Genomic DNA, 24,954 nt, shown 5'->3' with positions numbered 1-24,954 from the left:
GGTCCAAAATTAACAACCCATTCCATTAGCGAAAAAAAATTACATTTTCCTTTGCAACAATTGGGTTGTTTAGCTATTCACGGATTTCCGATTCTTATAGATCATCTGAAAGAGTGTAATTTTTTGAGCAAAACGTGATTTTTTTAAGCTTTATATCATTATCCTTCGATTTTAAATGAAGAATATAAATTCGCTCTAAATCGCTACAATGACAGTTGGTATATGGAAGAACTGTCATTGTAGCGATTTCGAGCAGATTTCGAGCAGTTTTAAATCGTGTTTAAAAAGCGAAGGACAACGATAGAATTTTTTTTCAAATCACGTTTTACTAAGAAAATGCATATCATTCAGATGATATAAAAAACTGATATAGCCTAACGACCCAATTGTAATGAAAGATTCATTCCAGTAAATGTAACTTAAAACCCTTCCCACATGAGGTGCCTTTCAAGCAGGGACTTCTTTCTGCAGTACCATTGGCAAGTTTCGTGTAATATAGTTACTTATTATCATCTGATTTGGTTTTATTCTTCACATTTCAATATAACACATTTGCTTAATCATTTAAACTTCTCTATAATTGTTTAATTTTGTTATATACTACTTACTCTTTTATTTCTCTTTATTTTATACAATTTTTACAACTCTATCAAGTAATTAAACAACTTCTTCATATCATCGCATTTACATATTTGCGCGCGTGAAACGAGATTACCGAGTTTGCCCTGGCGGCTTTCAATTGCGTACTAGAAACGACGCTCGGGGGACCGTTAGAGCAACTCGGTGAATTATATTTTTCTATTTTTTCATCTGTTTTTTTTTTTTTGTTATAACTTTAATTTACGTAATAACTACTATTAACACACTGTTTGTTTGGTTTATTAGCCACATGCAACTAGATAACTTGCTTTTCCACTTTTGAGTTGAATATGCTTTGACTGGTTTGCCCGAAACTTAGGCATTAGATGTAATTTATTTTTGGTTCAATTATTTGGCAATATGAAGCGCAGGATGTGGAAATCAATAGTTGATTTTGTTTTAAAACAACCAACATTGATCGGCATTGATTTTATTTATGGATACGATTCATATGTTTTTTTGTTGGCTTCTTGCATACTAACCTCGACGATGCAGATTTTGTTTTCATTTTTTTTTTCTCAAAGTTGACGGATAGTAAGCTCAATTGTGATTCAATGTTTACTTAAAAAGCACGTAGTTCGATCGATCTAATTCTAATTTAAGGCGCAATTATATAGTTTGACTTATTGAAAAGAACTGCCAAAATGCAAGAAGAATAACTGGAAAATAGGCATGAACGAAGATAGTTTAATAGGGTTTCGTGGTCACCTAAATCATCAAGTTAGGTCTGCTGGTGGATTATTTCGATACATTCGATTGTCATGTAATGACTTACTGCCTTTTATTGTTTAATTTAACAATCATATCAGATAAATTAGAAAACAGTATTTTTCTCGCTTGTGACTATCGTTGATTCGAATCAATACGCAAAAACTGAACTTGGCCTAAAGTACATGTCGCCAAACCAAGCGAATTTAGGCTGGGTGGGATTCTTGGTGTCGTATCACTAACAATGCAATTGTTCTGCACATTAAGATCCAGCTGTACGAAGTCTGTTATAACAAGTAAGGCTAAGTTTCGAAAGCGGAATGTAGTGCTAAGGCTTTGCGTTGATGTTGTTACAATTTAAATCGCTAATACACATGATTCAAATTAAAATTTCAACCCAATTTTGACTGTCTACTGTTATGGAAGTTTCACTTGTGGAAAATCATAACTTGGCAACTAATTCTAACTATTTGAAAAGCTCCGAATGGAGCATGTATTGAAGGAAGGAGTTAACGTAAAAAAAACGAGTTGAGGGATATATTGGTATGAAGATATAGTTTTGTCCCTGGAATTGCACTTTGAGCAGCAATTCATCAAGTCCAGCTTGAAAGTTTACTGTTAAAAGTCCAGTAACATCCATCAAATGTTCTGCTATTTCGTTTCCATTATAACAATCACTAACAGTAGTTCGTGGTAAAATTTCCCCGTCGACCGCGCATATGTTATTCGTATCATTTTTTGCTGATATTTTTACGCTCTATTTGAAGCTACTGATGGTTTTTTTCAGCTGAAAACATGTGAAACGACAGATTTGCTTTTGTTCTGTATATGAGCTAATTTTTTTTATGTTAACACTAATCGATTCCATTCGATTCGGTATCATCATTTCGATAAACCCTAAAGAAGCACATTCAAAAGTTTTGGCTTATATTGGTCGCTACAATATCTGAACTTGCAGTTAGAAGAATGGCTACAGAGTTACACTTAAAAGAAGTAGAAGAAGTGGAAGAAGAGCAAGAATTTTGTTTCGATATCTGCTAATCGCATTCACCGTACAGCACTACGATCTATGTGATTGTTTCCTGTTTCTCTGACTGGTTGGTTCGGTTATTCTCCTCTATTTGCTAAAAGATTCTGCTTGGTAGGTTTTTATGCTTAATTCCTTGCTGATTTATTTTTCGCTTTTCTTCTGCTAGCCAGTTTACGTTTGTTTTTTTTTTTCTGTAGGTAAAATTTTCTACCCTGCTAAAACGGTAAAAGTCAGTTGAATGGTCGAAATTGATTGGTTCTTACATTACTCGCTAGTTATTAGTATCGATAAAAAATTGACTTCACTGATTATCCTCGGTTTACCATCGTCTTCTGATACCTGTTTTTTTGTGGCTGCTTTTGTGACTAGTAATTATGTTTTGGTCATACCATTCGCTTCGAAGGCAATTGCAGTTGAATTCAAATCATCCAATACGATAGTGTGTTTGTGTGCCCAAATTACGGTTATTTTTTTTCCGCTAACTCCAACTCTATACTTGTATTAGTATCACGCCATTCTAACCCAAAATGCTAGTTATAGAGTTGTAGAGATTGGTAAATTATACAGTTTCATAGTTAAATCTGAATGTTGTTGTGGATTATCGGGCTCAGTCTAACACACAGGTGAGCTGGAATTAGCGTATGAAACTTTTAAAGAGTGTCCCTCAATGACTTTTTCTTTGAAATTGCTCATATCCCTAGGTTCACAGTTGTTTTTCAAGCCGAAATATATGTACTACAAGGCTACGTAGTACAAACTACTTGTTTTTTGTTATTGCTCTAGAATGGGAAAATATTAATTCAATATGAATTTCAATTCGTGTTTCGGTTGATTTTGGTTATTTATTAGAAAACACAGTCTATTAGAGTTAGAGTCCTAAGATTGCCTAGTAGAAATTTTAATTGATCTTTCGTTTTGTTCCTTTCGTTTTTCTTTGATTGTAGCAATAGGTTAAGGTAGGAGAAGGCTTGTGAGTTTGAATGATGAAAATGATACACTGTGCGACAGAGCGGTTGACAAGCGCTGAATAATAAATGAGTGAAATTTTTTTATGGGGTCAACATAAAAATTAAAAATTAAAATGCATGACGGTTTTGAGTTATCAGGAGTGAGGTGGTGACGGACTGCCTTTCACATAAGTGCTATCGTATGGGAAATCAATACAACTGTGTTGTATTGAACTCTACAATGTTTCAGTTTCTTTCTAGAACCATACATGACCTCGGTGTGTTTTGAGAAGGTCTAACTACATACAGTTTGACAATAATAATCGACCTGGAAGCATGGTTTTCGAAATTCTAGTTATCTGGAAACTAAAAGATCGGCCTTATATTGCTACAAGCTGCTTATCCGTTCAGCGCGCAACGGCCGAATGGTAAACAAAGAGCTGTCAAAGCTTGACATCGCCAAAATGTGGTTTTAGCCAGAGACTTGTAGAGTATACAAACTGTTTCTATGATATTTTATTGATGTTACTACAACCATGAATTGTTTCAAAAGCATACATATGTATTTGTTACAATAGCTCTCAGAATAGCTCTTGAATTCGGGTTGACTCAGGCATGATTTTGATTCGTGAATTAAATCAGAAATAATAGGTACTGCCTAGAGTCAGTACATTGCCGAAAACTATAGTTTAGTATGCTTCTTAGGGGTCTTATTTCAATGATAAATACATTGTTTTCTAATGTTTATTGGATTTATCAATTAAAAATGTTTATGGGTGGGCCAAAATATGTAGGTGGGCCAAAATACCCCCGTTTCCTTAAATGGGTCATAATCAGATCGTTAGGGTTCCGCTCTGTTTCAAATTATTGCATTCTTCAAGTTTCGTAGCTTGACGTGATAACAGTTTCTTCCACTTCAAATATGAGTATGCGAAATGTAAATGCTTGGTAACTTTGATCAGAATTTCTCTGTTTATACCTCTGTGAGAGCAGATTTTTAATCCTTCTACAAATAAGAAGTGCGGGACGATATGTGACTGACAAATACAGCCTTGTATCACAAAACATGTATCTGACAATTTTGAATAGACTATCTCACCGAATGTCTTTAACCTCACTTTTCTGACAGTTACTGGTAACTCCCTTTACGTTTTAGACTTTGTACTTTTTTCTGATGGAGCAATCGTGCGCGTAGTGGATAATTGTTCTTAGTGTACTGGCACCTCACGCACAACATTTAAAGGGCATTCCGATCACAATTGAAAAGATCTGTTATAATTGAGAACCAAACTGCATCACGCGGAGGTAAACAAAGTTACCAGTAGCTGTCAAACTCAGGTGCGTGACGTCACCGTGCGATGGTCTATGAGCCGTGAAGCTCCTTGTACTTAGCAAAGGTGGCCTAGAAGCCAAAAAGGTTGGAAACTGCTAATTTGGACAGATGAAAGATATGATGTTATAGAAATCAGTGGTGAAGCCAGAAGGAAGATGAGTTTTGAGAAAGATTGAAGTGTAACCCTAAGACAAGACGCGAGAGCTGGTCACCGTTACATGCAATCAATTTGAACCGGCTGCTGATTGGCTGAATCCGATAACGCAATCGTCACGTAGAAAATACAACGAGGTTACTTTTCACTGTAAAGCAGTGATGCTGGAGAGTCATAATTTAGCTATTATAATTGTTCATAAATAATGGTGCAAAAGTATGCAAGGTACATGATATTACCGAGTAATGTATTTAACTGTTATAATTTTAAAAATGCAGTGATTAATCGTTTTTTACTATTTCGGTTGAAGTCCATGAAACTAAGGAAGAAAAAATTTGATAGTAGAAGTATGCTTTATTGAACATAAAATAATAAATAAAAATTGAGTATTATTCGCCTATATATTGCAATTTCAATTTGTTTTATTTTCATTGACCTGCAGAAGTTGTTAAAAATAATCATTCTGGCATCAACGGTATGAAACGTTCAAAAAAATTTCGACGGGGATGACGGCCGTTACGAAAAGAAAAATAAGAAGCCAGTTGCCGCGTCTTGTCTTAGGTGTAACCTATAATGTATCATTACTTCTATTTCTTGAGCCAGAGCTTTTTTTCGGTTATAAAGTTTGAACATTACTGCTAACTAGTTGTAGTCAAATTAGTCAAATCAGTGAGCCTGACACCTGTTGAAATTAAAGTTTTTTCAATGGACTATATTCCTTAGACCAAAAACGTTTGATCCGTTATGTGAAAATAGTATTTTTCTGATGATTTATATTTGCAGTAAATATCATTCCTCGGATATATCATAAGCAGAGGTTCGAGAATCGTTTCGAAAACCAACTTGTAAGGATGCCCCAATTCGAAAGTCTTGTTTGCACGATTTTCGTTGTTCATCATCATAAAATCTACCTGATCATACGAAATGAAGCTGATTGCAGAGAACTCCAGAAGCTACTGGACAAATTCGTTCATTGGTGCAAGTCAAACTTCCTGGTAGTGAGTGTGGCAAAGTGTTACGTGATTTCATATCGACGACTTAAAGGACCTATCCTATACAACTATGTCATCGGTGATCAGATACTCGGACGGGTTGACGAAGTCAGGGATCTTGGAGTATTGCTTGACTACCAACTCACATTCAAGCTGCATTATTCCGCGATAATCCAAAAAGCCAATCGTCAACTAGGTTTTGTTCTGAAAATGGCAAGCGACTTTATTGACCCCATCTGCTTACGTGCCCTCTATTGTTCCCTAGTTCGTTCGATACTCGAGTTCGCATCGGTCGTTTGGTCACCTTATGAAGCTGTGTGGAAATCCAGAATCGAATCTGTTCAGCATAAATTTGTCCGTCGTGCGCTAAGAAGACTTCCATGGCGCAATCCCAACGACCTGCCCCCTTACGAACATCGATGTGCCCTATTGGGTATAGAGCCACTGGAGTCCCGTCGAAGTATAAACCAAGCTGTGTTTGGCGCTAAAATACTGCGCGGAGAAATCGATAGTGCCTGCTTGCTGGAGCGCATGAGAATTTATGCTCCCGCACGTGTACTGCGTCCACGGCAACTTATTTTGCCAGAACCGAGGAACACCGTATACGGTGATAACGATCCAGTCAACACAATACGGAGATGTTTTCAAGAAGGCTATCACGTTTTTGACTTTAATGTTTCTTGTGTCAGTTTTAGACAACGCTTGCGAACTGTATTTTTAACTTTAGACTAGTTTTAAAACCATTCATTAAGACCACGATGTCAGATGAAATTTAAATCAATAAATAAATAAATAAATAAATAAATCACTTCTTCTTCAGCATGAGCGCTGCGTGAATGATTTTTTTGCATCACACTTTTTTCCTCTGCTTCGTGCTGTGCTTTTGTCGCTGGCTTGCTGCTAACACTCCAACTGAGCGAAACAAATGTGGTGAATCACTCTAGTGAGAAAGCACAGAAGTACATCGCGGAGCGCACTGCTGAGATAACACAACAGAGACAACATGAGATTTCCCGTAAAAGATTGTGATGCGGAGAGTATGAGCAGAGTAGGCGTCACACTGCCTACACTCGCATCCAAGTGACTTGCTTGTACATCTATTCTCAGTTGCATATAAACATTTGAGTTCGATTTGAATTTGAGTCCTGCATAACAACAAATGCCTAAAAATTGAAATGCGATGAAATTCATCATTCATTTCAAAAGTATAAATTAAATCAAAATGCAAGACGAATCAGATATTGGATGAGTCAATTTCTGGCCTCTGAAAACTATTCTGATACCGGAAATATGCATTTTGGATGGTATTTGGTCGTTTTCAGTTATTTTCCAAACATCGGTAATCGCCAACTTAGAATTAATAATGGGGTCTGTGGTCGACATGCATCTGTGCATCAATCTGGTTTCGAAATCACCCATATTGGGTGGTGATCGGTCATTTGAGTTTGTTTGCCAGAGACCGGTATCTGACTGAGGTTGATTCTTGGCTTCTATGCATTATCAAGATTACGAAAATACACATATTGAATAGTATTCGGTCATTTTCGGCTGTATTTCAGAGTCCGAAAGTCGCCATCTTGAATTTCAAAACGGCATGTGGAGTCAATTTCTGGCCTCTGAGCGTCAGTCTGGTTCCAGAAGTAGCTATATTGTGGTATTCGGTCACTTTTGGCTGTTTTCCAGTAACAGGAAGTCATCATCACCCCTCTTACAAAGTATGGAGGGGTGTCAAACCATGACAGAAACATTTCTCGCCTCCAAAGACTTCCATATGTCACATTTGGGTTCCATTTGGTTGATCAGTTCCCGAGTTATGAAGAAATTTGTGTTTGATTTGTGTGGAAGAATCTCTTCCCGAAAAGGGAGGGGTACCGAACTATCACAGAAATGTTTCTTGCTCCAAAATTTGCTTGACTTGTTCTCGAGTTATGCAGAAATTTGTGTTTCATTTTCATGGGAGCCTTTGCTTCCAAAGGAGGGAGGGGTCTCAAACCATCATGAGAACCTTTCCCCTAAAAACTCTCACACAAATTTTTTCACGTAGATCGGTCCAGTACTTTCCAAGTCTAAATGGATCAGACAGACAGGAAGACCGACGCAAAAACGCAATCTACTTTTCTACCTAGATGCTTTTTTCATTTGATAAATGCTCAGGAGAGGCAATGTAGAAACATTGCAGCAAGCTCTGTTGAGTAGTTATAGTGCGTAATATTCTTTAGTGTGAGTGCCAACCTCAGAGCGAGGGCCTAGTGTGGTTGGTAACGTCTCCGCCAACCACGCTCGACGCCTGGGTTCGAATCCCACCGCCGACATAGGTGTCGATGGTTGTGAGGTGGCGTGATCCACTCACAACCAACCCAACTGGTCTAGATTCAATCCTAGCCGACACGGGGAGATTTTCTGAGGCGAAAAATCTCTGGGATCACGCCTTCCATCGCATGAGGAAGCAAAGCCGTTGGCGCCGGTCCGTTAATAAACGGGTCGTGAGTTAGGGTCCTGGGTGTGGAGTCGCCTCCCTGGGCGTCGGTGATTGGCCACAACAGTGGCCGAACTAGACCGACGGAAAATAAGCGAGAACAAAAAAAAAAGTGCCAACCTCAGTTTATTATAAAACATGAATTTGTCACAGTATTTAGGTGTATTTAACGAGAACTTTTAAAAAGTTTAAAAAAATAAAAGTAGCAGGGTTTGTTGGTACCTATGGCATGACAAATTGATTTGGATATGAGTCATATAGAATTTCCAATTCTTAAATTCCTTTAAACCGGGTGGCAAACATAAAGGGTGTCTCATATCAAATTGCATCACGAGAAAAACGCTGTAGAAAACTTCCTATTGGGTATTTTGTCTTGAGAATTGGGCTTGAAGTAGTTTGGGGTGCATTGTTTACACTGTTTTTCTATCGCTGTCAGTTTTTCGAAAAGATAAAGATAAAAAAATAAATGCTGTTACTAGAAAAGCAACGTGGATTATTAATGATCAGGAACATGAAGTCTTTCTGTCCAAGTTTTTCGTTCAAAGAGCCAGGGACCAGGAGGGACTGCATATGTACAAAGTGCATAAGGTCCCAAATCGTGACAAACGGCAAAATATGGTGAAAAAGTCACGGGTCCGGAAACTGTATACCCAGATGCTGACGGAGTCTCGTTGTTTCATCATGAATGATGAGACTAACGTTATGACGAACTTCCGGCAGCAGCGAGGTACTGTTTTTCACTGCTCAGCATAGGTTTGATGTTCCGGAGGAAGTATAGAAGCAGAAACCGCCAAAGTTTGCTAAGAAATACCTGATTTGGCAAACGGTCTGCTTGGGTGGCAAAAGGAGTGCGCCGTTCGTGACTACCGGGACTGTAAATGGGGAGATCTGCCTCAAGCAGTATCTACAGAAGCGTTTGCTTCCTCTATACAATCTTCTGGCCTCGTGCTTCTATTCAAATTATGTCCTGGAGTGATACGAAGCCAACGGGATCGCTTTCGTACCCAAGGACATGACTCCCCCCCCCTCCAACGCATCGGAATTAAGGCCTACCGAAAAATACTGGGCTATTATGAAGTAGGTATTACGAATGCATCCCGAGGAGGTAAAATGTTGTACAAAACATGATGAGTGGAGATAAGCTTAAGGTGCGAGCGTACGGTTATGGCATTGAAATTGAATTAAAAAAGTCATCAAAAACTTACTAATTAGTTATATTTTATTAACAGAAAGTTTGGAAAGGATCAGTCAACTGGGTGATTTTCTACAGCGCTTTTTCGGTGATGCAATTTAATGTGAATATTTGCACCATACGGATGTTTTTTTTTTTTATTTGCACTACTGTACTGGTATTTTGATCAATAATTTGGCCGGAATGCGAAGCCAATTGGCTGACATTGGAATCGTTTTGTCAACCTCTTTTGCTGTCGGTACCCGGATAACTGTCCCATAATGAAAAACAACATGTTGAGAGAACGACGATTTAATATTATCCGTGAATTTTCGAATTTCCAGCAATTACATCCAGAACCAATGACCATAACAGTTTCATAGCACCACAAGTTTATCGTTGAGAACAAAAAACCATGGATGGAATTGGTTTTACGTTATTTAGCTTGAAAAAAAGACAAAATGGGACAAAACATGCGGGTACATTTCAAAAGTACTCGCATACTTAGTCCCAACACATATAAATTCAACCAGCAACCGGCAGTATCATTGGCAACGTAGATTGTACTGCAGAAAAACAACATTAGTCTAGTTAATTAAATGATATACTTCTATATGCCTAATATAATCCGATATACACTTATCTGGAGCAAAATTATATGTTTGCAGTTTGTACCACTATGCAGTGGGACTGTAATGCGGGTACTTTCAATATGGGACAAAAACAACTTGGTATTTTTTCCATGTTTTTCCATACAAAAGCATCAATTTTATTTTTTTTCCCAGAAAATATGATAACAATTCAGTTGATTCCCGATGATAACTCAAAAGTGACCAAAATCAGTATGGAAAGTTATGCGTGTCTGCCGATACCAGACTGTAGCTGCTGTCATCCACGAGTAATCCCTACTTGTGTTTAAGGAGCTTCGTAGCCGCAAGGTTACAGAGTCGAGGGGCAAGCGAGTGGTCATAGGGTTCGAATCTTAGTATAATCAGGCTATTCGATGTCAGTGGATTTAGCATAAGTTAATCCTCAGGCTTCTCCACACAAAAACTTATCTACAGAATCAAAAAAAAAAGCCCTTCTAAGCCTTTGGAAACTTCATCAAGTAGAAGCAACTTGTTATACCTACGCTACAGTGACTTGTTTGAGGCGATGATAAGACGTCGATAGAGAAGATAAGAGAAAAGTAAGTCTAAGGGAAGATTGAGCACCACAACGCATATCAACTTACTTCTCTTTAAGTGACTGCGAAAACGAAAAAAGTGCGGAGAGCAAAAACTTTCTAACAATGCCACAAAAGTTTAAAAAGTGCTGTAGGGTACAGATGGAGCACAGCACAGATTGTTTTTATGATATAAACACTTCTGTGCTGGCTTTTTGAATACACTGAACAAAAAATGAAATTGTGGTTTGATTTTACGCTCAAAATAGTTGAAAAAGTGACTAAATGAACGAAAACGTAAAATGACTTTAGTTAAATTGTCTCGAAAATGGGGACTTTTGAGTGACCAGTCTTAAAAAAGTAAGTAAGCCCGGTGTGACGCACAGCGTGTGTAAGTTCAATCTGTTATTTCTGGTTAGCAGCAGCAAAGTACAGACTAACTCTTCTTTCTTAGCAATAATATCCATTTTTTTAAGTTTCAGTTCAGTTTTAGTTTGTTGATAAAAGATACCCATTGACATTTTCTAAATAAATGTCTTGAAAAAGAACGATTAATGCAATTATCAACATTAGTTTTTTCAACGCATATTGTAGAGGTGTCCGCCCTTTTTCAAAATAATTCATTCTTATAGTTTCGTGGCGTAACGTAATGACAGCTTCTCCCACATCAAATATGAGTATGCGAAATGTCACCTTGGTAAATTTGATCATGATTTCTTTCTATATACCTCTGTGAGAGTAGATTTTTAATTCTTCTACAAATTAAAAGTGCAGGACGATGTGTGACTAACAAACACAGGCCGCTATTTTAATTTGATATTTGAAATTAATTTAAGGGAAGCCCTCTGTACTTAGTAGAAGGGGTCGAGAAGCCTAAAAAGATGGGAACCACTGATTTCGACAATGCTAGATAGGATATGAATTGGCTATGGACTGATACAAATCGGAAAACGTGATAATTGTTTCCAAAAACGTGAATTTTCAAAATTGTCCTGAAATTCGTTTCATTGAACGGTTTTGGGCTCTGGTCAAGAGGTATCTTCGCCAACGTGTTAAGCCAGCGCATACCGTGGAAAAATTCAAACGAAATTAGACAAAAGCGTCTTAAATTGTTGCTAATCAGTCTATGCAGTCTATGCAGTCTATGAAGAACGTTAGAGGAAGAGTTCGAGGACTTGCTTATACATGAAAAATCGATCCAAAAACTTTCATGAACTGTTGAGAAACCAGGAAAAGTTAATATAAATAAAACAATTTTTTACGGACTTGATGGTGTGCCCTTTCTTTCTGGATCAGTCTATAGCTGCCGTGATTTCACAGACTTAAATATAATGTTCGAGCTCGGTAAAACCTACACCCGTAACACTCCCGAGATTTGAGATATTTTGTGCCGAAATTTCATTTAGGTTGATGTGAGATTTATGAAAAAGTGTGACAGCTGTTAATTTTTTAATCGAGCACTCTGTGGTACCGTTCTCGATAATAAATTATTGAGATTCGGCGGTAAATTCTAAGTATGCAGATTGTTGTTGCTAATTTTCTTCGTTGTTCATCTAGAGTACTTATCTCCAATATCTTATCAAATAAATTTTAACGACAATTCAACGGTTTATTTTGATTTGAAATCAAGATCAATTATAGTAATAAATAAGAAGGTTATGTTCATGGTAAACCCCTTGTGCCTTATTTCATTCATTTGAATCAATATCCTGATCAAAACCTGATTTTCTTGAAATGTGTTAATCAGGTTTGTTATTTACTCAAAATGTGAAAAGAGCGGAGTTAAATGTCACCTTTCATTTCTGTTCCGGCATGAGCGCTACGTGTAGCATTTTTTGCACCACATTTCATTCTTCTGCTTCGTGCTGTGTTTCTTCCGCTTGCAAAAAAAACCACGCTTGCTGCTAACACTATAGCTGAGCGAGACAAGAGTGATTACCCTACGCACTGAGATAATGCAGTAGAGACAACTTGAGTTTTCTCGAAGAAAGAAGTAGTGGGGAGTGAATGAGTGAAGCTTTTTTGATTTCATATTTAAAAGATACCTAGACTCACTCGAGATATTTGGCCTAATATATGACTTTTTGCGTTAACATTTTTTTAAATTTTCTACCAAAACAACAAAACGCAATCTACTTTCTTAATGTCTTTTCGTGTGAGGAAGCCCAGTCTCTCATGAGAGGTATTTCAGAAACCACCATGGTGCTTCTTGCAAGATCCTCAGATAGACACGATTTACTGCTTTCTTCAAGCAAGTTCGTTGATTTGCTCGTCAGTCTGAGAGCAGTTGTTTCCACAGTGAAAGACATTCTCCTACACGCTAGTGACTCTCTGAGGAAGAACGACAAGCCTGGTGACAATTAACCTTGAATTTGAGAGGCCCGCTTTACAGCTCTGTTCAAGTAAACATGTTTCGATTTCTATAAAGCACTTAAAACACGTCACAGTGTCGCAGTGTTTAGATGTTTATAACGGAAATTTTTCTAAATAATACCAGTTTAAAACAAAAAAAGGAGTGAAGTTTGTGACCTTTGACTGCAAATACTATGATGAAGTGGTTTGGTTATAAGTCATATAACATTAAAATAATAATAATTATTTGGCATTCTGTTTAAAAATAACACACTGCCGTACGGGTCAGCGGCGAGACTGACAAAATTTGGACCATGTGTTTTTCTATTATTTGCACTACCGCACTGGTATTTTCGTCAATAATTTGGCCCGAGTGCAAAGTCAATTGGTTGGTGTTGGAATCGTTTTGTACAATTGGGAAAATATGTCCATGATTATGTCACAAGTTTGGAGAACAGTTAAACTATCGTTCAATAGCAAAAAACTATACAAAAAAAAAACCGAAGTTCTTGTTATTTTTGATTGTTCTGCTAGAAAATTGCGGATCCATAAATTAGAATAATCATGGAAAGGATTAGACTACAGATAAAATATCACATATTTGCAATAGTCGTTTGGCTTGGAAGAGTCAATATAAGCTAAAGTTTGTAAATATTGTTGCCGGAAAATTGATGTAGCATCGAAATTCAGAAAAATAAAAGTTTTGCATGTATATTGTTTATAGTGGTGTACCCGTGAAATTGAAATTGCTTGAATAATTTTACACAGACAATTCAGTTTTCACTATAAAACATCCTAAGAAGATGTTTTTCTAACCTGTTTGAAATTTGGATTATTGTGCTCAGCCTTTCTGCGCTAAAATCAGCTGCTGCTTTGCCGGTTGCAGGTGAGCCAGTTTCGAGTAAGTCAACCGTCCTCTTGCTGCAAAAATCGGTTATGGAATGAAGACTAAATTTCTGCATGCTAGCCTTTATACGTAACTACTGAGAGTTCCGGAGTGATTTGCGATTCGGGCGCAACTAGCAGAATGTAAACATTGGGGTTGTTTACATTAATATGAAAGTGAATAACAATACCTTCAAAACCAAAAATTGACGTAGACATCTATGCTTGAAATCGACGGGGGCATTTATGCATGAGATCTGCTTGTTTTCATTTTTCCTGTTGTCCGTTTCTTCTAAACAATGAAAAGGGCCTAATTCAAAAGTATCTTTTGGTTTAAGTAAACTATTCTATCCCCCTTCACTAAAAACTAAGCTGTTTGTGTTGAATAATTTTATCGATTATTACAAAAAAAAACGGGAATTTTGTCAGTCTTTTTAAAGCCAATGGTGTAATAAATCAATTTGTTTACATTTTGCTAGTTGCGCCCTTATCGCGAATCACTTCGGAGTAAAACTTTCGGTATACGTAACTTTGCGAACAACAGGGACTTAAACAACAACAACAAAGCGGTTGTATATTTTGCGTCGACTGTGCTGGGGAAGAATGCCTTGCTTCAGCTCTGATTGGTCGAAACATGCCTTCAACAAGGTTCTACATTTTTCAATAGTACAATAGTTAGCACACAAACTCACAATTTTCCGCATTTTGGTGGACGCATAGTTAATTTTCCAAACGATTGCCCTAAAAATGAAGCAAATCCGTTGGAAACTGACTTAGTTTTAGGCATTTTAAAGTGGACAATTTTTGCGACGCTCTCGATGTTATCGTCTACCCGTTGATAAAAAAATCACTCGTTCGTGCTCGTTCGAACACGACAAAATTTTAATGGATGTGTGGAAGTAAATTATAGCTGCTGAAACTTTCGTTCTTGAATAATTGTTTTTGCTGGCACTTAACAAAAAATAAGTCTTGTGTTCGACCATCAGATTTACTAGATTTGATTAGAAGATTGTTATTTTTGGCAAAAATATTGGAGGCAGTCAATTTTTTGTCGGCCATATTGCAGGGTTATGTTTGTGTTTGTATAATACGAACTAGCAAAACTCAGAGGGAGATATGAGCGGAGAGAATGTTGTGAGCCAAACGAACTGTCAAAATCTGGGCCAAACAAACAAGAAAGGTAGCATCACATTGACATGTATTGCTATTAGGTACAATAAACCTCTACATAATCGATAGTGAGTCTCTACGGTTTAGGCGATGCTCTTTTTTATTCCTTTGGACTTTTTTTCTCCTTTTTTATTGGCCTTCCATCGTCACTACCGATTATACGAGTCGAAAAAAATCCGGAATTCAAGGGCCTTATTCAGGAATAGAAATTTAATTTAGCTTAGTAATTTAGTAAAAATGCGTGTTTGTAAAAATGGACTTCAAATGGTGAGTTGGAAGGAGCGATCGACTTAGCTCCGGTCCTCACAAGTTCCTATCTCACGCCTCCACGAGTCGCATGATCACAATAGACTGCCAGCTGAAACATGGACACAACTGGTTGGCGTAGCTTGGGCAATGTTGTCAATCATGCAATAGCTAGGTGAGACGATACGACGCGATCATTGGGGCGCTAATCATAATCCGGCGGTAGAGGAAATGCTTCGCCAACCTGAGCGTCTGTTCACCAAGATGGTGCGGCTCAAAACAGCGTTGTTCTCCATGTTAGGGGCGGCTGATCGATTTTCTGGTGTCAACGTGGGACTCTAAACAGTACTGACACGATGGTCCTCCGGCGAGACAGGGGGTTGGTGCAGGCTTTACAAGCCAGCCGTAAAAATCATCAGTACAGGAAGCAAACAATGTAAATTCGGACCGGAACAATCGGCATAGACCCAGGCAACGAAAATGGACTAACGATTGGGAACTCGGACCATGGAACTGAAAGTCCCTTAATTTTTTGGGAAAGAACCGCATTCTTTCCACCTTATTGAGGGTCCGCAAGTTCGATATTGTAGCGCTGCAGGAGGTATGCTGGAAGGGAGTATTGGTACACACGTACAAAGATGGGTATACCATCTACCAGAGCTGCGGCAGCACACACGAGCTGGGCACAGCTTTTATTGTGATGGGTGGAATGCAGAAGCGCCTGGTTGGGTAATGGACGGTTAAGGACGCCTTTAACGCGCAGCTAGAGCGTGCATACGATAGCTGCCCAAAACATGACGTTAGAATCGACATCGGAGATCTTAACGCTCAGGTAGGCCAGGAGGAGGAATTTAGACCAGTTATTGGGAAGTTCAGCGCTCACCAGCTAACGAACGAAAACCGGCCTTCGACTAATTGACTCCCCCGCCTCCAAGAACATGGCCATATGTAGTACCTTCCGTTAGCATACCCTCCCATATTGGTACACCTGGAGATCACCACAACAGACCGAATCACAAATCGATCACGTTTTGATTGATAAAAGGCATTTCTTGGATATCATCGACGTCCGAACCTACCGTGGCGCAAACGTCGATTCTGACCACTATCTTCTGATGGTCAAAATGCGCCGAAGACTTTTGATTGTCAACAACATACGCTACCGTCGCCCGCCACGGTGTGACCTGGAACGACTCAAATTCCCCGCAGTCGTTACTAATTACGTGCAAAACCTTGAGGCAGCACTGCCGGAAGAGGGTCAACTCATCGAAGCCGCTCTAGAGAACTGCTGGAGTAAAAAGCAGCCATTAACAGCGCAGCGGAAATTGCCATATGCCATCAAGCAGCTCAAGAACAACCAATCAGCTGGAAAAGATGGCATCACAGCATCAGGCATCAAACTGGGCTTGGATAGGTTGGCTTACTGTCTGCACCAGCTGATAGTCAGAATCTGGGATACAGAACAGCTACCGGAGGAGTCGAAGGAGGGAGTAATATGCCCAATATACAAGAATGGCGACAAGTTGGAATGTGAGAACTATCGAGCGATCACGATTCTAAACACAGCCTACAAAGTGCTCTCCCAGATCGTCTTTCGTCGTCTCTCGCCGCTAGCAGGGAGGTTTTTAGGAAGATATCAAGCCGGTTTTGTGGGTGGGTGATCAACAACGGATCAAATCTTCACGCTGCGGCAGATCCTCCAAAAATGTCGCGAATACCAAGTCCCCACGCACCACCCATTCATCGATTTCAAGGCCGTCTACGATACTATTGACTGTGTAGAGACTGATCAAGGCCACGATGGATGGTGTACAGTGCTGTGTGAAGATTTCGGGTGCGTTATCAAACCCGCTTGAAACACGCAAGGAACTTCGACAAGGCGACGGTCTTTACTGCCTCCTGTTCAACATTGCGCTTGGAGGTGTGATGAAACGTGCGGCCTTCAACATGCGGGGCACGATCTTAAAAAATCCAGCCAGTTTATCTGCTTCGCTGACGACGTGGACCTTGTCGGAAGGACGTTTCTGGCGGTTACTGAACAGTACACCAAACTGAAACGTGAAGCAGCAAAGGTTGGATTGAAAGTGAATACGTCAAAGACTAAGTATCTGCTAGCAAGAGGAACCGAGCGCGATAGGGCTCGCATTGGCAGTAGCGTAATAATTGACGGAGATGAGTTCGAGGTGGTTGACGAATTTGCATACCTCGGATCTTTGGTAACGTCAGACAACAACTGCAGTAGAGAAATCCGCAGACGTATTGTAGCTGGAAGTCGTGCCTACTACGGACTTCACAAGACGTTAAGGTGTGGTAAACTTCGCCCCCGTACTAAGTGCATCATGTATAAGACGCTTGTAAGACCAGTAGTCCTCTACGGGCACGAGACATGGACAATGCTCGAGGAGGACTTGCCAGCACTGGCCGTTTTCGAACGACGTGTGCTTAGGACTGTCTTCGGCGGAGTATGTGAGGATGGCGTATGGAGGCGAAGGAGCTGGCGCAACTCTACGGCGAACCCAGTATCCAGAAAATCGCGAAAGCTGGAAGGGTACAATGGGCGGGATATGTTGTAAGAATGCCGGACTACAATCCCGCAAAAATGGTGTTCGTCTCGAATCCGGCCGGTACAAGACGTAAAGGGTGCACAACGAGCTAGGTAGTCAGACCAAGTGGAGCAAGATTCTGGAAGTGTGGGACTCTCAAGAAATTGAAGACAAGCTGCTATGGACCGAGGACATTGGCGTAACATTGTGACGCAGGTGAAATCCTAAGGGATGTTTCACCAGGAAAGTAAGTAAGTAAGCATGTTTGTACAGAATTCTATCGATTTCTTGAACTGTCAAAGTAGCTCGGGACCGAAACCAACAAACACCGCTATATAAACATTTTCCCATTTCTCAATGAATTCAATTCAAATAATTCATGAATGTTGCATACATATCCGCGTTAAATATAAGCGGAAACGATTTAATTTCATTTACTATAAAATGAAATGAAATTACATTAAAATGTAAAACTTGGAAAACAGTGTTGTAAAAAGCCCCGCACGACGGTATATCTTAAAATCACAAGTGATAAAAAAACTCGTTTGAGTAACATAAACGACAAAATAACAAACCATGGGGGTAGGTGAGCCAGTGCCCAATTTTGGCTGTCACTTTTTTCTAAGGCCTACTGATTTGATGAGAGAAATCCGAAAATGAAGAGTTTTAAGGCCCAAATACACACACGGCGTAGTGACGCCTTCTCCATACAAAATGGAAGACGGGATAGCGATCACGCCTTCTATTTTGTATAGAGAAGGTGTCATTGCGCCGTATGTGTATTGGGCCTTTACATATTCGGAAAAAAAACTTTTCAATGAACCAAACGATATACAATGATCGTATTTTTTTATTACACTAGCTATAATATCCAAACGGTTTGCGTTCGAAAACTTTATTCGGCACGTGCGATACAATATGATGACATCTGTTCTCAGCTACAAAACTAGCTCGATACTTGTTTATTTGTGGTCAATGCGGTTGAATTTTAACTCAACTTTTTGCTAGTTTGCTATTGAAACAGTAGGCCAACATTTAAACCAGCGATCAAGATATTGGTGTTCGAATTTCGTTTAGTGGTAATAAGGTTGTATTCACAGCGGGCCACTCTACTGAAGTAAGAAAAAATGTTTACACCAACTACATAGACGATAAAATATTGCTGGTTATGCTTTGGTCGTTGTTTGTTTTGATCAAATTTTGAACGACGAAGCGATCTTTAGTCTGGTCGGAAACGTGCAACTCGGGGAGATGGCAAAACAACATCCATTTAAGTTTACGAAGCATATTTTTCGCTCGTTTTTTTCCTAGAAGTGTTTTTTATATCCCTTATATGTCACCCATGGCCTAAATAAATAGCAAACTGGGAAAATAATTCACATCAGTTTATTGAATAAGCGGACAGCTAGGAGAGGAGATTATAAAAATTACACCGAAAACACGCGATGACACCGGTGGAGGAACAGCCGTCGGATAACAATTGTTTTTCAAGCGAGAACATTTTAATTTTCAATTACCAGTTACGGAAATGCTCTCCTACCGCGATAACGGTATAGCTGACGGAAGCATAGCAAACATAGGAAGGATACTTGAAAGCCAGAAGCAACAGTCTCGAAATGGGGCACGCTGCTTTACTCTTCCTCCTCTTTCTCTTTCTCTCTCTCTCGCGTGCACCGCTTTTTGCGACTAGAATAGAGGGTGGGAGTTGGCCCATTGTGCTGGCAAAAGTCGCTCGCACTGGGAGCCTCATGAATATGCAAACAGCGTCAAGCTTTCAGATGTTTTTCTTTCCTGTTGCTGCTCCTGTCCCATTTTTCCCCTTTTCCCTACCCCGCGCTAGCGACGAACCGGTGCGGCGGTTAGCGGGAATTTTCTGGTGCGATAGGCGGTGTGATATTGGTCGAAGATACTGCGGTTCGGTGTAGTATTTATACCTACTTGTCAATTGCTTCTAACCGATTTTTATATTCTTCTGTTTTGGGTGCCATGTTGGGTAGTTAAGCAACGGGTGGTGAAGGAAGACAAGACGGAGTGCCGTTATAACTCAGTTATAGGTTAATGAACGCGAACTGTTCAATTACCGTTAATCAGATACGATAAAACTTGTTCAGAGGAATTTCTAAATATTGTAAACGGTATGAGAGATTTTGATTTTAAATTCATTTGAAACCATGTTTTCCATACGTTCTTTTTTGAATATTTTCATTCAATGGAAAAAGTCAATACATAATTTGATTCAAGCAAGCAATTCCAAACGGCGGACGATGGCAACAGCATACAAACCACCTCTCGACACTTAAGCGAGAAGCGTGCATTGTGCAAGTGGCTTGTGCTTAGCGTGTGCACGTTTTGTCACATTTTCAAACCCGGAAACCTGAGTATGCACGTGAATGTGTACTTCACCGCCCCGCACGCCGCTGTTCGTTGATTGACAGGCAACCTCCAGACATTAATAGAACAAAACGGAATGCTAAATAGGAACAAAATGGCAGAAAATTGCAGAGGGGAGGACATTGTGGGTACCTACATTACCATTTCATGGTGCTGTCTACTCTGCACCGGAGGCATGTTGTGGTTCTGACACGATACGACGGTGGCCTACAGTTCGTGAAGTTGGGTTTGAATGAGGAGATTAAATGGCACTGCTTTTTTCTTACATGAGCGAGGAGGAGGAAAAGGTAAAAGCGACACAGCCGAAAACGGAAGATTATTGGCACATACGATATAGTACTTGTTGGCTGGGTTGTCAGTGTATCATTACTGTTACGGTGTGTGGTATGTAGAATGAAAAGGTGATGCGAAATGAGGTTAATGGGGTGTGAATGTACATGAGATAATGACGGCGATGGAGGGGGAAATGTTTCAACAGTTGATTCAGAGGGCAACAATCTAACGTGACTTGTGCTGTGCACTGTTGGACTTTCTTCTTCGCAAACTTTGTTAGATAACACCGGAATGATTGTGTTCTGTAGCTTCACCTGTTATTGTTTTCCCTTGCGTGCTTCTAGCGTTAGTATTTGGAAACTGTTATCTCTGACTGTCCGTACAATAATATTAAAGGCTTATCGCTCTAGCAAGATGCAATATGATCATTAATTTTCTCTCATTCCTAAATATACATGATTCTTAGGCACATGTTTGCAATTGCATATCCTCTTTCCTCGATCTCGTCTTGATTTTTCGTTTCGTTCTAATTTCAAACAGAACATACTAAATAATTGATTTTCACTATGATTTGATCCTCGTTACCTAAGGTCCTATGTTTGATTTCAACGATTGTTTGTAACATGTAGCATCTAGCGTTACATACATATGTATTTTTCAACATTTTCGGTGAGCACATCCAAAAGAGCGTTTTAGGTTTTCCGTTGGGTGTGTTAATGTTTTCTTTTTTTTTCGTAAACAGGAACACATTGTGCAAGTTTTGTTTGACTTAAAGTTTCCCCTTTTATGTGTTGCATTTGTTATGTTTGGAGTTGTTTGAGTTTACACTGTAATGCCGTAGATAAGCATCTGAGTTAGAAGGAGACAACAGAAAAGGTTCGATGCCACGTTAGTGTTGAAGTTTCTCCCAGCATGGTATTTGGATGAGTATAAAGTTAATGAATTGCAACAGCAAATTTGTTGTTTTCTACACACCATTTTTTCTTTTGATTTGTGATGTTAATATTATAAGGACGAAATTAACATTGGTTACGAATAGGACAAATCGATTTTTCTCTGTTCAAAGCACAGATAATTCCGATATTATTGATAATAACCTGTCTTTGGACGGATTGATAGATGTTTGAATTGTGTACGATGCAATCTCATTGAAAGGATAAAATTCTCGCTATTGCAGCAAAATTGGGTATCGAAAGCAAGGGTAACAGCCGAAGCCGAAACTGATAAGACTAGAACAGTGTCTCCTTAGACCACTTGCGGGAGGGACCGGGTATGCTAGGATCCACTGGCGACAGCGGTGGCTGGGAGTTATCTTCGTCTATCGTTAGTATAGGTAGTTCGAGAATCACAGAAGGGTTTTTGATATTACTGCTATGGTTTTTAATAATAACATTAACTTCAACGCACTTATTATTACTTTCATCTTCGACTGGATTGCTATTATCGTCGTTATCGTTATTATTATTTCTGTTCGTGCTACCGAGACTGTTATCCTTAGTGTAATGGCTAATTGAATGACTGCTAGGTGGAGGATTACTGGGCAGGCTACGCACACCGGTGATCGGTGAGACCGCCGCGTGTAGCTGTGGCACCGCCAGCGACGGGGACCGAGGAGATGGTGAATGATCCCGGCTGTCATTTTGTTGCTGTCTTTCGATGATTGCTTTTGTTTCGATTCTAGTCCCTAGGTTCACCTTATCAGATTTCAGCTTTGATTTAGCACGACGATTACTATTTGAAAGACTACTTAAACAACTAGTATCATTAGGTTTTTCGATATCAACATAGATAGTATCACTGGCGGTACCACGGGCAACCTCGTACTGGGGCGGTTGCAATTGGTTACTGCTGCTACTGCTACTACTAGCGCCACCATAGGTAACACCAGCTCTAGCCGTCTCGGCGGAACCGGTCGCCGAAGTACTAGTACCGGGAATTGTTATTGCCACCGGAGTAGCGGAATATTCACCCTCGTCTACAATACTGAGCTCGTCGCTGTCAGTACTAAACTGCTGCAGATCTTCGTCGGTATCTGCGCAGCTGTCATCGAACACGGAGTCCGATCCACAACTGTGCAGGTCACTGTCCTGACATTCAGCCGAAGACATCTTGAAGGAACTAAGCGAGGCTAGAGGAGCCCTACGCACAACACTGCCGCTAGGATCACGGTTCGCTATACTAATGTCATCTATTCTAGTGTTACTACCGTAATTCTGCCTTAGTAGTGTGTGGTTATAGTTAATATCAGCACCATTTGTATCAGGATACGCAGATATACAATCGATCGAACTTTCGTCATAGGATGACCGCTTCCTACTGATGAACTGTTCCCGCGCCGATAAACCCGTAGACGTGTGCGCTATTCGTTCGCTTGGACAAGGCGAAGATTTCGGGGTAGCTTCGATTATGTTAATCCCAGGATAGAACGCATCCCAGTCGGCACATGTAGCCCCAAGCGTAGCCCCATTGCCAGCTGTTTGCCGACGATCGTCTCGACTTTGCCGCCGCGACTGCGATCGCGACATCGGTGGCAACGAAGATAACCCTAACGTAATGGCCGAACATCGTCGCTCCAAAAATGAACTCTCTGTGCTGCAGCATGTCATCGCACTGCTTCGCCGTGACTCAGTCCCCTAGAAAATTTATCATCAATCATTTTACTCGCTAGTGCCAACAAAGCAAAACTCACTCTTCCAGGAACCATTAGATAATTGCTCGTTGAATAGCCTACATCTGCCGTCGTAGTATACTGATCAAACTCGTCATCAGCTTCCTCACCGTCGCTCTCTAAAAAATAATCATCCTGGCCGAAGCTGTCGCCCATGTTGTAGGCACTAAGAATCCGCGACGATACGGACACACTGTTTCGATGGCTTCGGCTGCTGGCATAAGAATACCGCCGCTGAGGATTCAGCAGACTACTGTACCCGCCACCGACCGAAGAAAACCGGTAATTCCGGTTCAGCATCGGTGGCGCACTGACGTTACCCAACGACATCAGCCGGTCCCGCTTCAAACCTGGATAGTTCACGTGCAGCTCCTCCTGCAGCAGAGAAAACGCGGTCGCCTCGATGGCTTCCTGCAGTTCGCGTTCTTCTTCCTCCTGTATGACGGCAGCCGCGACGGCAGCTATCGTTGGGTCCTGGAAAGATAATGACAGCATTAAACTAGTTCTAGGTGGAAAATCTGAATTAATTGAGTTGATTCGATTGGTATGTTACTCGTAACACTCTAACAATTCGAGTGTTGGAAGGCGCTTGGAAACATTTTAAAACCCTGGAATTATTAAAAATTGATCGATCTGGAAAAACCTGAAAAAATTATGAAATTCAACAATGATTTTGCAGCGTAGCATAGAGTGTCGACTTTGAATCAAATTTTTGGCACCAAATGGAAGGTAATTAATATGCCCGTAAAAAAATCAAACTGTACTTTTAATAGCAATTACTATGTAAAAATTATGATACGTCGAGAAATATTTTGAAGTAGAATACTTCTCTCAGGAAGTTCGGCTACATAGGGATGTAAAATGAAAATCTAAAACCGAAAAAAGTGAAAAATATGTCCAATTTCAAATGCTAATAAATCGGTTAGTATTCGATGGATTTCCTTCGTTCTTGCAGCAATAGATTGGAAAATCTTCTAAGATTCTTCCCAAAATAAGATAATTGTAATTTTATCTTTCACACTATTGCACTATTGAAAATAGTCAAGCCTTGTCAAAACGAAAAATTCGACCTCCGATTGGTCGTTATATGCTTGCTTCCCAAGCACGGTCGACAGGATCATATACCTTGCAATTGAAAACATGCTATTTGGCCTATATAAGAGCCTGTTTCAGCCGGAGCCGCTCAAAATAGTTCTAGAAAGCGACAGCAGCAGTCGTCCTTCCTTAGCAGCAGCACTAGCTCTGTGGTTGGTCACCACGTCTCAGGAGCAGCGCGGTTTTTCTCAGCGTGTGTCGCCAGACAGCCATTATTTCCCCCGTGTTGGGGCAGCCAGAAGATTGCCATCAGGAAATCCAATTTTGGAAATCAAAATGCCTTTTTCAAGGCAAATAAACAAGTCATTGAAAGTTAATGATTTTTGTCAACGCAAGCAAGCATTCTGTGTTGCATCCTAGCAATTTAAATCTGTCGCACCCGTCTAATTTACTGAATGTGAAATAGCTTCCACAGTGCATGTTGTCCGTGTATCTTAATTCCCCCAATGTTAGGGCAGCTCAAAGGTTGTAATTAGCAACCGATATTGAACCGCAAAATGCTTTTTTTCAAGGCAAATATAAAAATAATTGAAGGTTAATAATTTTCTGGCATCAACACAAGCAGACATTCTGTGCGGGATGCAATCAAATTCTATTGTAGTTGTCAAATTTTTACTTTATTGAGCTAACCCCTCACTGTTGGGGCAGCGCAAAGGCTGTGATCAGCATAACCGATTTTGAATAACAAACTGCCCTGTTAGAACGCATTCACAAAA

General features: G+C 39.9%; 1 protein-coding gene across 4 annotated transcripts in view; it reads right to left on the bottom strand.

The window, feature by feature from the left end:
* Nucleotides 1-494: 494 nt before the first annotated feature.
* Nucleotides 495-24,954, bottom strand: part of LOC129726404 (serine-rich adhesin for platelets) — a 294,544-nt gene continuing 270,084 nt past the window's right edge. For all 4 annotated transcript variants that reach the window (XM_055683037.1, XM_055683038.1, XM_055683039.1 and 1 more), the window contains exons 5-7: nt 23,165-23,617; nt 8,400-23,108; nt 495-8,035 (exon numbers count right to left, since the gene is read on the bottom strand). In XM_055683037.1, the coding sequence (XP_055539012.1) occupies nt 21,705-23,108; nt 23,165-23,617 (1,857 nt within the window). In that variant the 3' untranslated portion in view covers nt 495-8,035; nt 8,400-21,704. The remainder of the gene's footprint in view (nt 8,036-8,399; nt 23,109-23,164; nt 23,618-24,954) is intronic.

The sequence above is a fragment of the Wyeomyia smithii genome, chromosome 3 (genome assembly GCF_029784165.1).
Source record: "Wyeomyia smithii strain HCP4-BCI-WySm-NY-G18 chromosome 3, ASM2978416v1, whole genome shotgun sequence".
In the NCBI taxonomy this organism is placed as follows: Eukaryota; Metazoa; Arthropoda; class Insecta; order Diptera; family Culicidae; genus Wyeomyia; species Wyeomyia smithii.
This window is presented reverse-complemented; position numbering and strand designations above follow the sequence as displayed.